This window comes from Merops nubicus, unplaced genomic scaffold (assembly GCF_000691845.1).
Source record: "Merops nubicus isolate BGI_N331 unplaced genomic scaffold, ASM69184v1 scaffold31925, whole genome shotgun sequence".
In the NCBI taxonomy this organism is placed as follows: domain Eukaryota; kingdom Metazoa; phylum Chordata; class Aves; order Coraciiformes; family Meropidae; genus Merops; species Merops nubicus.
Genome location: NW_008610817.1, coordinates 1 through 12,869, shown reverse-complemented (window position 1 = coordinate 12,869; position 12,869 = coordinate 1). Strand labels below are relative to the sequence as shown.

Sequence of the window (12,869 nt, the reverse complement as noted above, 5' to 3'; positions counted from 1 at the left end):
CTTATTAAACTTCATCAGGTTCCTAAATCACTTGCTTAGGCTCTGTTTGCTACTTAATTGAGTAACTGCTAGCACGAGGATGAGTGTTTTGGTTCTGGGGCTGATGTTTGTGCCTTTCCTCAGCGGATTGAGGCCGCGGATCTCAACGGGGCCAACCGCCGCACGCTGCTGTCGCCAGTGCAGCACCCCTACGGCCTCACCCTCCTGGACTCTTACATCTACTGGACTGACTGGCAAACCCGCAGCATTCACAGGGCCGACAAGGACACTGGTGCCAATGTCATCTTGGTGAGAGCAAATCTGCCTGGCCTCATGGACATTCAAGCTGTTGATAGGGCACGGCCCCTGGGTGAGTTGCTGGGCTGCTTCCGAATCAGCAGGTGGCTGTGGTGACTAGGGAAGCCTTTCAGAGGTGTCATTGAGGAGAGTCCTTTGGTGTAAAGCATGAGTGATAGAGCAACTTCTCAAAAATCACCTTTTCTTTTCTTCTTCCCTCTTGTTTAACTATTTTTGCACTTCTCCATGTTTACCCAGCTCTGTAGGTCGGGTGTTTTAGTGCTGCATGCCTTTTGACACACCTCATCTCATTTCCTTCACTGGATTCCACTGACAACCTCATTCACACACGCAGCAGAGCCACTTTCTTAGGAGGACTGAATGAGTCATGGCCCTGTTAGGCTTCACCAGAGTTTAGTGGCATTGGAAAGTTTCCCTCTAACTCCAAAAAGCACTAATTCCTCTTAAGCTAGTTGCTGAATTTCAAGTCCTAGTCATTTTTTTCCAAACTGTTGCAGGCTTCATCTTCCCATCTCCTACTTTGCTCTACAAAATCTTTGTTTCTTTGGTTGCTCTTAATATATCATGCCCTGCAACTGTTCTGTGCCAGAGTCAGGTTCCTTATGTTACATTTTGGGGATCCTGTATGACCCCACCTTGCTGCCTGGCTCTTCAGAGGGAGTTGTTGCTTTGTGCTGTGGCTTTATTTTGGTAGCATACATGCTTCCACAGAAAACTCTGTGCTGCTTCTCCTGTGGCTACTAAGAGCAGAACATCACTCTTGGCAGTATAACTTTACAATATAACTTAAACCTTAACAAGATTCTAGGTGATATATCCTCATTGTCTTCTTCCAACTCTCTGCACCTGACTTCTGGGCCTGTCCCCTCCTAGCAAATGTATGTTGGTTTGGGTTGATTTCTTGTTTTCCAATTAAAAAAAAAAAAAAAAGATATGACCCTAATATGTCAGGCACTTTGAGCAGGCTTCTCTGATGCCTTTGTTTACTTGCCACTGTGTGCAGCTAAGTTGAAACAGAAGCTTCTTTGTCAGCCTGGCCTCTAGTAAATTGTTACACTGCTTCCCCACAGGGTTGGATCCTTCTGCTGGCATTAAGATTTGCAGCCATAATAAAGCTAAACTGCAGTGGTGTGAATCTATCAGCATTTGGCTATTCCTTTTTCCATGGGAAAATTATGAGTATCAAGGAATGCAGGTCAAGATTTTGCTCCTGATGCTCCCCCTTATGTGCCTTCTTGTTCTCCTTGCCCAACCATGCCCACACCCGCTACAGATCTTGGAGGGCGGGAAGGCAGAGTCTGTGTAAAGGGCTGTAGATTCCCAGCAAGGCTGGGATGCCAAGGATGAATTCAGCTGCTAGCAAGTTGTGCATGTGTGTAGCCTTTACAATAAAGCTTTGGTCTGTGGGACCACACTGATCCTTCAACTGTGCTTTCCCTGTTTCTAAAGGCTTCAATAAATGTGGAGTTCGTAATGGTGGCTGCTCCCACCTTTGCTTGCCTCACCCCACTGGCTTCTCCTGTGCCTGCCCCACTGGTATCCAGCTGAAGAGAGATGAGCAGACATGTGAGTCTTCTCCAGAGACCTACCTACTTTTCTCTAGCCGTGCCTCCATCCGTCGTATCTCGCTGGACACCAGTGACCACACAGATGTGCATATACCTGTCCCCGAGCTGAACAACGTCATTTCTCTGGACTATGACAGTGTGGATGGCAAGATATACTACACAGATGTATTTCTTGATGTCATCAGGTGGGTGCCAGTCATCTGCTCACCCAGGTCACCCAGCTACATGTGCTGGTTGTGGCACAGCGAGCTGTGGAATGTGCCAGTGAGCTGGGGAGACTGAGATCAATGTGCCACTACTTAGACCTTGTCTTTGGTACCCAGCATCGTGTGTGGCACTGAACTAAATGCTGAAGGTGTTTAACCTGCTGGAGGTTATGAGGAAGAAGGTGTTGGGGAGGTAGCAATATGAAGTTGCTGCCCTGTGGCTGATGGGGATGACAGGTGGAGGTGTGAAGGCTTTCCTGGGGCTGTCGTTCCTCACTTTCATTGATTTCCATCCAGGCGGTCTGATCTCAACGGCAGCAACATGGAGACTGTTATTGGTCAGGGTCTGAAGACCACAGATGGCCTGGCAGTGGACTGGGTTGCCAGAAACCTCTACTGGACAGACACAGGACGCAATACCATAGAAGTAGCTAGGCTGGATGGAAGCTCCAGGAAAGTGCTGGTCAACAACAGCCTGGATGAGCCCCGAGCTATTGCTGTCTTTCCTAAGAAGGGGTAGGTATGGGGTATTGGTGGGGCAGGGAGAAGGGCTGTGCAGAGGCAGGTTGGAAGAGGAGGTTGTGGGAGGAAGAAGAGATGTGCCATGTGACTCTGCAGGTACCAGCAAGGGGGTTACAGATGGGTGTTATCAGGCAGACAGTGAACCTGAAGGTTGGGGAGATAGCTGGGAGAAGCAAGCTACAGACCGCATGATATTTTTTGAACATGAAGAATCTGGCTGTTTAATTCATAACTAAAACTTTTGTTGGGCTAAATGTAATGTTCTTTCCTTCTTACACTTGCCTTTTATCTCCTCAGGTACCTCTTCTGGACAGATTGGGGTCACATTGCTAAAATTGAGCGGGCAAACTTGGATGGCTCCGAACGTAAAATCCTGATTAACACTGACCTAGGGTGGCCCAATGGATTGACTCTGGATTATGACACCAGGAGGTCAGCAAAAGACTTTCTTATACTTGCACAGAATATAATAATGTAATAATATAATAATAATATAATAAGGGATATAATGAATTTTTAATATTTTTTTTTTTGGCCTTCTTAGCTTAATTTATTGGATTAGTGTTGTGGATTTAGTTTGGTTTGGGTTTTTTTTTTTGGCCTGAGCCATCTGGGCTAGCAAACAACTAGAAAGTAAAGAGATTGTGGAGGTGGAAGCTCCCTTCTTTTCCTGTTCCTCCAGGATTTACTGGGTGGATGCACACCTCGACCGCATAGAGAGCTGTGATCTCAATGGGAAGCTACGGCAAGTGTTGGTCAGCCAGGTGTCCCATCCCTTTGCTCTGACACAGGTAAGGATGTTTTCCTGTTGCCACTGTTCTCCCTGGTGTGTGGAGGAGTTTGGACAGTGGAGTTTGGGAACAGGGAAGTGTTACATTCTGAGGAAACCGAGATGGCTGAGAGGATAGTATTTAACTCTTCATGGAGCTAATAAAGGAAGTTTGTCTGAACTTTTGTGGCATGTAGGAAGTAATCTTTATGAAAAGAGAGGAGGGGGTTGACAAGGCCTCTGTTTAAGGCCTTCTGCCACTGGGATGTGTTTTTTAGGGGTATCTTGTGTCTACGTGATTAAACATGCTAATGGCTGTGCTTTTTCTTTGCTGTCTCCCTGAGCAGCAGGACAGGTGGATATACTGGACTGACTGGCAGACCAAATCTATCCAGAGAGTGGACAAATACTCTGGGAGGAACAAGGAGACAGTCCTAGCCAATGTGGAGGGGCTGATGGATATCATTGTGGTTTCCCCTCAGAGACAGACAGGTAAAGAGGAGGACCTCAATTCAGGCAAATGCTATTTACAGACAAAAAGATCTCTGGGACCACTGTGCTACTGTAGATGTCAAGCAAGGCTGGCATCCTTTTTATACTCAAACAGTTAATACATTTTCCCTAAGCACATTCCTTGTTCATCTGTGACAATCAAATACATCTTAACAATGTTCTGTTAGAGCTCTGACAAGCAAATACCTCTTGTGGTGTTGTTCATCTGGCATTGTGGCAAGAATGTGAGCTTTTTGGGGTTTAATCTGTGCAGCTGTATTGACTGGGCTCCTGTCTAAAGATTTCTTCCTTCCAAAGCTGCCCTAATCCTACCAGTGTCTGGTGACTGTCATGACTTTCTCAGCAGTCAGGTGAAGGCCATGTGGCAGGGCATAGTAAACTGATGGATTTCTAGGAAGTATCTCTAGCTGAGCAGGAAAAAAGGTTGTTGCTCTGAGCTCCTGCCTGGCCACCTGCAACACATTTAGACAGTTGCTTGTTCCTTCCAGGTACTAATGCTTGTGGAGTGAACAATGGAGGCTGCACTCACCTCTGCTTTGCCAGGGCTTCCGACTTCGTCTGCGCCTGTCCGGATGAACCAGATGGACGGCCCTGTTCTACTAGTGAGTTTACTGAGTGTCACTGGGGGGTAGCTTTCATAAGTGAGCCTCTGCCACTGCTTGCACAGTGGCAACCAGAGCATCTGAACCTCTCCAGGTTGAGTATAAAGTATTGTTAAGTATAAAAACTTGTGCAGAGTCCTATACTGAAAATAAGGCAGTTTGTGAGAAATAGAGCCGCCTTCTGTTCTCTCTGCTGAGGGACTGGATTTGACATGGGAAAGCTGCTCCTATAAGCTGTTTCAGAAACTGTGTAGCTCACCAGACTTGTTCATCCCTCCCCCAGCATTGGGGTCCATGCTTATTTTTCCTCTGTTGTTCTAGTCCCTGGTGTGGTGCCCCTTGGTCCTGAACCCACCAGTCCAGGTGAGAGAAGTCAGACACCACCTGGCAGAATGGATACCTCGACCACCAAACCTCTTACACCTCTGGAAGCAGTGGAAGGAAAGTAAGTGCTCTTGTTCTTTTGGAGGTGGGTGAGAAAGTCACAGCTCGTGCAAGGTGCAATACCCAAGCTCCCTCTGGTTGTCATCATCCAAACGTTCTTCTCCCTAGTCAAAAAGAGGATATTACACCTTCAGACCTTATATTCATAATGGGGAAAACAGTTTTGACAAAGAATGCAAAACACTGTTGAGCTGGCCAAAACCTTAAAATCCCTCTGAGACCATGTCATTCAATGGATGGTTTTTTAAATTATTTTTTTTTAATTCCTAATTTTGGAAACTTACTTCTGAGAGGAGGAGGAGAGGGGAGTCTGTTGTTTTAATTCACTGACCCAGGCATCTGACAAGATGGTTCTGCCCTGGCCACAAAGGAGTAGCTTGTTTGGGGCAAAGCAGAATTTTTGCATCTTTAAGTTAGAATGCAAGCAGTTAAGAGAGATTTTTCTAAATCCCTACAGCCTGCTATTCCTCCAGCAGAAAAAGGATGTTCTATAATATGTGGCTGGGTTATTTACAAAGCAAAACTTCAGCTTTGTTGAGTATGATGTATTGGACAGAAATAGCTTTGCACTGACTCTGGGAGGTTCAGATTTTTGCTTCAGTGCTGATGCTGAAATCTGTGTTCTGCTAGATCTCTGTATGCACCCAAGAGGTGAATCTAGAATGATTCAGATATAAAGATACTGCAGACCTGTGATTGATATATACATGCACAACCCCTGTCCTATGCATATTTATGGTCCTCCCTGGATACAGAAGGATACTGAAGAAGAGAAAGGAAAGCTCCTGTTGTTGAAGTGGAAGGGATATCAGTGCTAGCCTGCCCATCATGTCTTTTGATACATTGAATACTGTTGATACTACTGTCAGTAATTAATTGTCCTTCTGTCATTCAGCTGCTCTGACAAAGATGCCAGGAGAGGGTTGTGCACCCATGCCAGTGAGGCAGTGTTGGCAACCATGGGTGAGTTCCTCTTCTTTAACTCTTCCCCGTGGGGATTATTCCTCCAGATGTGCCCAGAACATTCCAGTCCACAGTGTTTGAAACTCAAATTTCTGAAACTGAGAATTTAATTACTCAGGTGCCCCCTGAGCAGAGCAAAGTGTGTCTAAGGATGAACATCATACACATTCATTAGTCTGTATGGGGACTTTTCCATCTAACACTTTGAGGAATAGTTCTGTTCTCTTTCATCCCATACCTTGTCCATTGGGCTCTTTCCATTCATGATCCTCTTCTTCACTGTCCCCTTTGTGTTTAGTTGAGGATGGTTGACCAGGGTAATTGTTTCCCACTGCAGGAGTAACCTGCCAGCAAGGGAGTTTAGCTCATCCTTATCTAACCCCATTATAAAGATCTTCATGCTCCCTGGTTTGCTGGGGCCTGTGTGGGAGGAAGGGTTATTGTGTGTTTGGATTCACAGGAAGCCAAAAACCCTCTGCTAAACCTTGGTCTGGTGACATTTTACTTTACATGCTTCTGTATGGTACAAACCCTCTGCATTAGGCATCACAGTGAGGTCACTATTATCCAGTGGAAGTGGAGTGCACAAATTACCCTTGCTGTTCACTTCCAGGAGAAGGACTGCACGTCAGCTACATTATTGGAGGTCTTCTCAGCATCTTGTTTATTTTGCTGCTGATTGCTGCTTTAATTATATATAGGTAAGTGATCTTCTTTCCCCTCTTCTGGCCAGTAGTAAAATCTAGGGTTGTAGGAGAAGGATCCTGAAAGAACTTCACCTTTCTTTATTGTAATATACAGTCCCTTTGTTCTCCATTGGAAGCAGTGAAAGGTTTGAGTCGTGTGCCTTTGAAGTGTTGGGGATGCAAGTCTATTGTTTGAAGCCTTATTGGCTAAATTTTCTGCAGAGAGCTTATGAATGATGGAGAGGGGTGTGAGCTAATTCATGTGTCAGCACACGTGTGAGCTCGTGTGTGGTGAACATACTGGTAGCTGAAGAGCCAGGTGAAGCCAGTGTTCTCTCTCTGAGGCACAGTGAAGACTGCTGGAGCTTTCCTCTCCCTGAGAACTTTGGATCCTGGCAGCAGGTCCCTGTGTCTCCTCTGACAGCTCTCTCCCTTTAGGCATAATAAGTCCAAGTTCACAGAGCCTGGCTTGGCAAACCTCACCTACAGTAATCCTTCCTATCGGACATCTACCCAGGAGGTGAAGATTGAAGCAATGCCCAAACCAACCATGTACAACCAGCTGTGCTATAAGAAAGAGGTAAGAGCTGCTACTGAGGACATGGGAGCACAGCTCAACCTGCTGTTGAGCGTTACAGGCCTTAGGATGTGAAAATGTTGCAACTTGTCAGCATTTACTCCTGGGACATAGGAGGACAGCTTCAGTGAATTGCTTCCTACCTGTGGAGCTCGACCAGCAGCACTTCTTCCCCAGTGAGCTGTAGTGAACTAGACTTGTCTTTAGCACTCTGCTTCTTCCCCACTCCCACAGTGTCTTCTGTTTCATTTGCATTGGGTGCTGACCCTTGAAGTACAGGAGTCAAAGAGAATTGTCTTCCTTGGACATGGTCCTGGTCAGTGACTGTTGCATCAAGGCTGCTTTGGACAGTCACCAGGGGAGCCAGGCAGCCAGAAGGGGTTTGCTAACAAGCATGTGGCTTCTGGCTCTGCACTGCCTGGAAGGGGTGGGGTAGGGACAGAACTGGAGCCTTTATTCAATGGAGTGTTTTAAAGGCCCTGCAGAGGTCTGCCCTGTGTGCCACAGGATGGAAAGGATTTACTATGATATCTTGCAGCACTTAGTTTCTCCTCTGTTTTTTTCCTCAGAAGCTTTCTTATCACTCAGATAGCTTCTCATCTTCCCTCTTCTGATTTCCGTCCACATCCTCACATCAGGTATCACTGCTCTGTGTTTGATCCTGCCTCCCTCACTCAAGCTCTGTGTGTGGCTCAAGCACTGTCCCATACTAACTGTTCTTCCTTGGGTTTTTCCCCCTGCTTTTTATGTCCTTAAACCAGCTCTGCTGCCTGTCAAGAAAGAGTAGGTAATTTTCTATGGCAGATCCTTTGGTCTTGGCTTTGGCTACTCGTACTCAGGATGTGAGATTAGACAAATATAATTTCTGTAGGATTATTTATGCTAATCTGATAGGTCACTTAGTTCTCCAGCAGAGATCACAGCAAGACTCTACACAGAGAAGAGTTTTCCCTGGCTTTGTTTCTCAAAGCCACTATCAAACAGATCTACCAAACTTTCCTGCCATTTTATCTGCTAAGGAGATAAACCAGGATTATTTATCTGGGAATCAAAATCCTTTCCACTTTTCTCTTTAATTCTGTTGCTCCTAGATACACCCAGAGGTGTACTTCCCCACCCCCTCCACTTTCTCCTCGGGGACAGATCAGATGTTCTAATGCTCCTTATTTGTCAGTGAGCCAGGTTGGACAGATTTCACTACTTTAATCTCAGTGTGGTGCCTTTAGCCTCTGATCATTTCCATTGTTTCCCAATAACCTCCCTCCACTGTCTCACTGTGAGACTGAGACTCAGCAGTGGTATTCCAGCAGTGCTTCCCTGGGTCCAGTCTGGAATGACTCAGATGTGAAGTTATTGCAGACTTAAAATTGATTCCCTGCCTACTTCTACCATGAAGTTTTCTGGCTGTTCCTGCTTCCCACTTGGATTTGGTTTGGGGTTTTTTTCCTCCCTTTTTAGGCTCAGTGTTGTTGTTATTACCTGCTGGCAGGGAATATATCTATTATAATATGTGTGTGTATGTATATATACACACACATTTAGTTGAATTAGAAGAGCCAGCTCATCCTCATTCCCTTTCCATGCTTTGAAGGCTCCTGGAGTTTGAACGAGAGCTCTGGTAGGGAGGATTTGAATTGGGGTGGTGAAGAACTGAAGGGACACTCAGAGTGGGTTCTGCCACTGTAACATCAAAGCCAGCGGCAGTTCACATGCAGGTCCAGCTTCCTGTCTGCTTCACTGTGTACATCCCATCTCTGCTTTGCTCTTTGCCTTATTTTTCCCATAGATATCCTGGGGTTTTTTTTAATTCACCTGTGTGTTCCCTAGACTGGTCCTGACCACAGCTACACCAAGGAGAAGATTAAGATTGTGGAGGGGATATGCCTTTTATCCGGTGACGAGGCGGAGTGGGACGACCTGAAGCAGATCCGGAGCTCCCGAGGAGGGCTCCTGAGGGACCACGTCTGCATGAAGACAGACACAGTCTCTCTGCAGGCCAGTTCTGGCTCACTGGACGACACCGAAACTGAGCAGCTGCTGCAGGAGGAACAGTCTGAATGCAGCAGTGTCAACACAGCAGCGGCCACTCCCGAGCGGCGTGGCTCACTCCCGGACACGGGCTGGAAACACCAGCGCAAGCCCTCCACGGAGAGCCAGGTCTAAAGGACACACGACTTTGGAAATGCTCCTACCCTCCCCAGCCTCTGCTCTGCACAACAAAAAAAAAAGACAGGACTCTGCCTGCTAGGCAAGAAGGGCACGGGGACGAGCCCCTCTTGTGAGGGACCCAGAGACTGACTGCCTTTCAGCAAGGAGCTTGGGGCAGCGGTTGTGGTTGGAGAGGGAGGATGGGTGGCTTGGAACCCTGATACCCTTTTGGTTCATTTTCACTGTCTGTGGTTTATTTATATGTTCCCTTTTCCTGGAAGCTGCCACATTAACTTTTGCAGTGACTCCTCTGGCCTGAATCTGGTTCAGATTCTGTGTTCTCTGGCAACCTGCGAGTCCTGTGCCGTCCAGCTCGCGGTCAGCGCCCGTGAAGAGAGCAGAGCTGCCTCCTCACTAGTTCCTGCTCACAGAAGTTCCCCATGTCATTCCAGCACTAGCAGCACTCTTTGAGGCCTGGTGTTGAGGGGTCTCTGACTTGAGAGAGGTCTTGGAATAGATGGGGTATACTTTGGGACTCAAAGGGACACTGACACAGCATCAGGTCACCTTTTAAGGGCGTAAAGAGGCTACCCACAGTTGCCATGACTCACTTCATGAGAGCATCACTGTTTACTCTCCCATGTGCTAGGAAAAACTCCAAGGAATGCTCAGATTGGAGCACTGTGTCTGTTGCTGGCAGCAGGCACTGCTCCTCTTCTCCCCTGTCCTGTTAAAACATGTTTCTCCTCTGGAAAAACAAGAGTCAGCAAATGGCCCTTTCAGAACTGCTCCCTGAGGGTGCTGGAGTCAGAGTGCTGAACTTGAGGAAGAGATTGGTATTGTTCTTAGCTCTACAGAGCTAATGGGAGGAAATGGATCTTAGCAAGACCTAAATTTTACTCTTGTCTTTGCATAACTGATACATTAAAAAAGAAAAAGAAAATTTGCTAAGGCTCCACTAGTCCAAATTCTGCAGGTTCCTAATTCTCTTGGCCTTCAGGACATACATTGGATTATCATAACGAGTGAAAAGAGAGATTGAGTCTTCCCCTGGGGAGTGCTCAGTGGTGACAGTTAGGAACTGCTTTATTACTAGGCTGAGCCCATTTGACCTAGAATAGGAGACAATAATCAGGGAGCTGTAAGGGCCATTTTCAATAGTTGTTTATCAGATGGAATTGCACTTTAAGCTCTTCTGTTACCACTAAATAGCTCTCCTTGCAAAGTCATTTTTCCCATCAGCTGCATGAGCTTCAGTTGTTCTCTACCCTCCAAAGGCCTTTACCCTCTAGAGGGTGTAATCCTACCCTTGCAGTTACCCCCCCAGCAGCATCTGGAGCTGGGGCTTGCATGCTCCCAAGGACTATTGCCACCTTTTCATATTCTCTTGGCTTCTCTTATCATCTGTTTGTTCAGAGGGGGGAGAAAAAAAAAAACCAGAGAAAATATCACTTGATGCTAACTCAGAAATGAGATTTATACTGACCCCTCAAATCATACAGATACTATCATGGTAAAAGGTAAAGTGTTAAACCAGATACTTGGAAGCAGAACTTGCCAGTGAAGAATTTCCTAGCAGAGGCAGCTTTGCAGAGAGCAGGGGAGGTTGCAGCTGTGACCTGGCTGAGTGGCTTGAAACTGTCCCTAACTGCACCATTGGGCTGACTGGTGTCTGTTCCCCTGGAAAATGAACTGGAGCTAAGGCTTGGAAACTTCCCTGTGTTAATGTGGGACTCTTCCCTACTCCCAGAGGGGTTGTTTTTGTTGGTTTGTTTGGTTTTTTTAAAAAAAAAAAAATAGTTTTTTTTTTTAATTTAATTATTTATTTGATTGACTCCAGCCTGGGAAGCATTGTTTTTGTTGGGCAGAGGCACTTCTGGATTGAGGCTTGGACTAGGGTAGGAGCTGGAAAGGTGAATCACTGGCAGGGACAACACCAGAGGGCTCCAGCACAGGCAGAAGAACCAATTTGGCCAGAACCCATGGGTAGGGGCAGGGGCACTGGAGCTGGGAGGGGGTGGGTGGAGAGGAGAGGAAGGCTCTGACTTCCAGGAGAGCAGGGTTTATGTGGGGTGGGGTGTTTTTTTTTGCCCCACTAGCTCATATGGGTGTGCACCAAAATCCTGAGGTGGGCCAGGGTGAAGGGAAAGATGTGTGTGCAAACCTGGAACTTGCTGTCTGAGTTGCAAGTGCAGAATATAAAGGAAAACCCAGTCAGCCTTCTCAACAACTTGGGGTGCTGGTCATCTTCACCTTGATAAATATTCCCTGCTGCTTCTTAGGAGGGACCTTGCATGCTCCAGCCTAGCAACCATTCTGCACTCTTCTCCCTTCCTCAAACAATCATGGTGGAGAGGAGCAACAAGATGTCCCACAGCCTCTCCTCTACCCATGAGGTGGGCACAAATTAGTCTCTTTTTCCTGGAGATGGCCCCAGTGAGATGCTGCCTAGGGGGGTTCATCATGGTTCCCCATTGTGGGGAAGAGAAGACCCTCGCTGCACATAGGATGTTAAGAAGGTAGAAAGGCCACTGGAGGATGATCTCTTGAGCACTGATTTACTATGTAAAAAAGCAAACCTCTCTCCTGTCTGTCCCCAGCTAACGTCAGTGATTTCCATGTGTTCCTGTGTAACCCTTTTCATGTTTAACTCACTGGAGACATTGGACTTCCTGGAGTTATTTAACCACTGTGTTCAGTATTTTAGGGGTTAATGATAATTTAATATAAATCTAGCTTTTCTTAACCACCCTGTCTGCCTTTTGGTTGTGAAATCGTGCATCTTCTTTGGACTCTTCTTTGAAAGAGGGGTTCCCAGACCTGTTTGCACAGAACCTCAACTTGGCTTCATTTGAGAGGAGTAAGAAGGTAAGAATGGATCTGGGCACTTGTGATAGTGTGGTTGGAACACACACTTTTCTTCCCACTGTGGCTGTGAATCAAGGACCAAATATTCACACTCACACTTCTTGACATTCCTGCACACATGTAATACTGGTGTTCATCCTCTGTGCCAGTGATTCTCAACCTGTGGATCACAGGGGGTCCTCCAAGGCTTAAAGCAGAGGCAGGGAACAGCCAGCCCAGAAACATTTGGCGTGTTATGGAGGAAGACGAGTTCAAAGAAATAACACAGATGGTGCTCTGAAATTGGAATTCCCCTTCCCTCCACCTTTGAAGACTCTTCATGAGAAAATGGAAGGACACGCTGTACTCCAGCAACACCCAGTTACTGCTTGTGACCTCCAGCACGCCCCTTCCCCTCCCAGGACACCCCTGCCCACAAAAGGGACACGCCCCCAAAGAGGCCACGCCCCCAAGAGGCCACGCCCCCTCCCCAAAATGCTCCCAACAAAAAATGAAATGAAATTAAATTTCATTTTAATACTTTTTTGGCCACGCCCCTTAGAAAAAAATTTGCTCCTCCCCCAAAGGTATTTTTTTGAACAGAGCCCCAATTTTTTTTAGCCACGCCCCTCAAGATTAAATTGCTTTGGCCACGCCAAAATTAATTGAGGGGGGGTACCAAAAATTTTGGGGTGCCAAAAGATACTCCCGTTTTCATCCCCACTCT

The 12,869-nt window shown here is 46.6% G+C and overlaps 1 protein-coding gene across 1 annotated transcript; it reads left to right on the top strand.

Annotated features, from left to right (window-relative positions):
* Positions 1–123: 123 nt before the first annotated feature.
* On the top strand, positions 124–9,607 carry LOC103773655 (low-density lipoprotein receptor-related protein 4-like; the record flags this gene model as incomplete). The annotated part of the gene is made up of 12 exons (XM_008941030.1): positions 124–349; positions 1,747–2,050; positions 2,369–2,587; positions 2,891–3,025; positions 3,276–3,384; positions 3,710–3,854; positions 4,364–4,477; positions 4,799–4,922; positions 5,817–5,884; positions 6,498–6,585; positions 7,009–7,150; positions 8,975–9,607. Coding segments are annotated over 12 exons (2,010 nt in total), but the record flags the coding sequence as incomplete, so codon positions are not given.
* Positions 9,608–12,869: the final 3,262 nt, after the last annotated feature.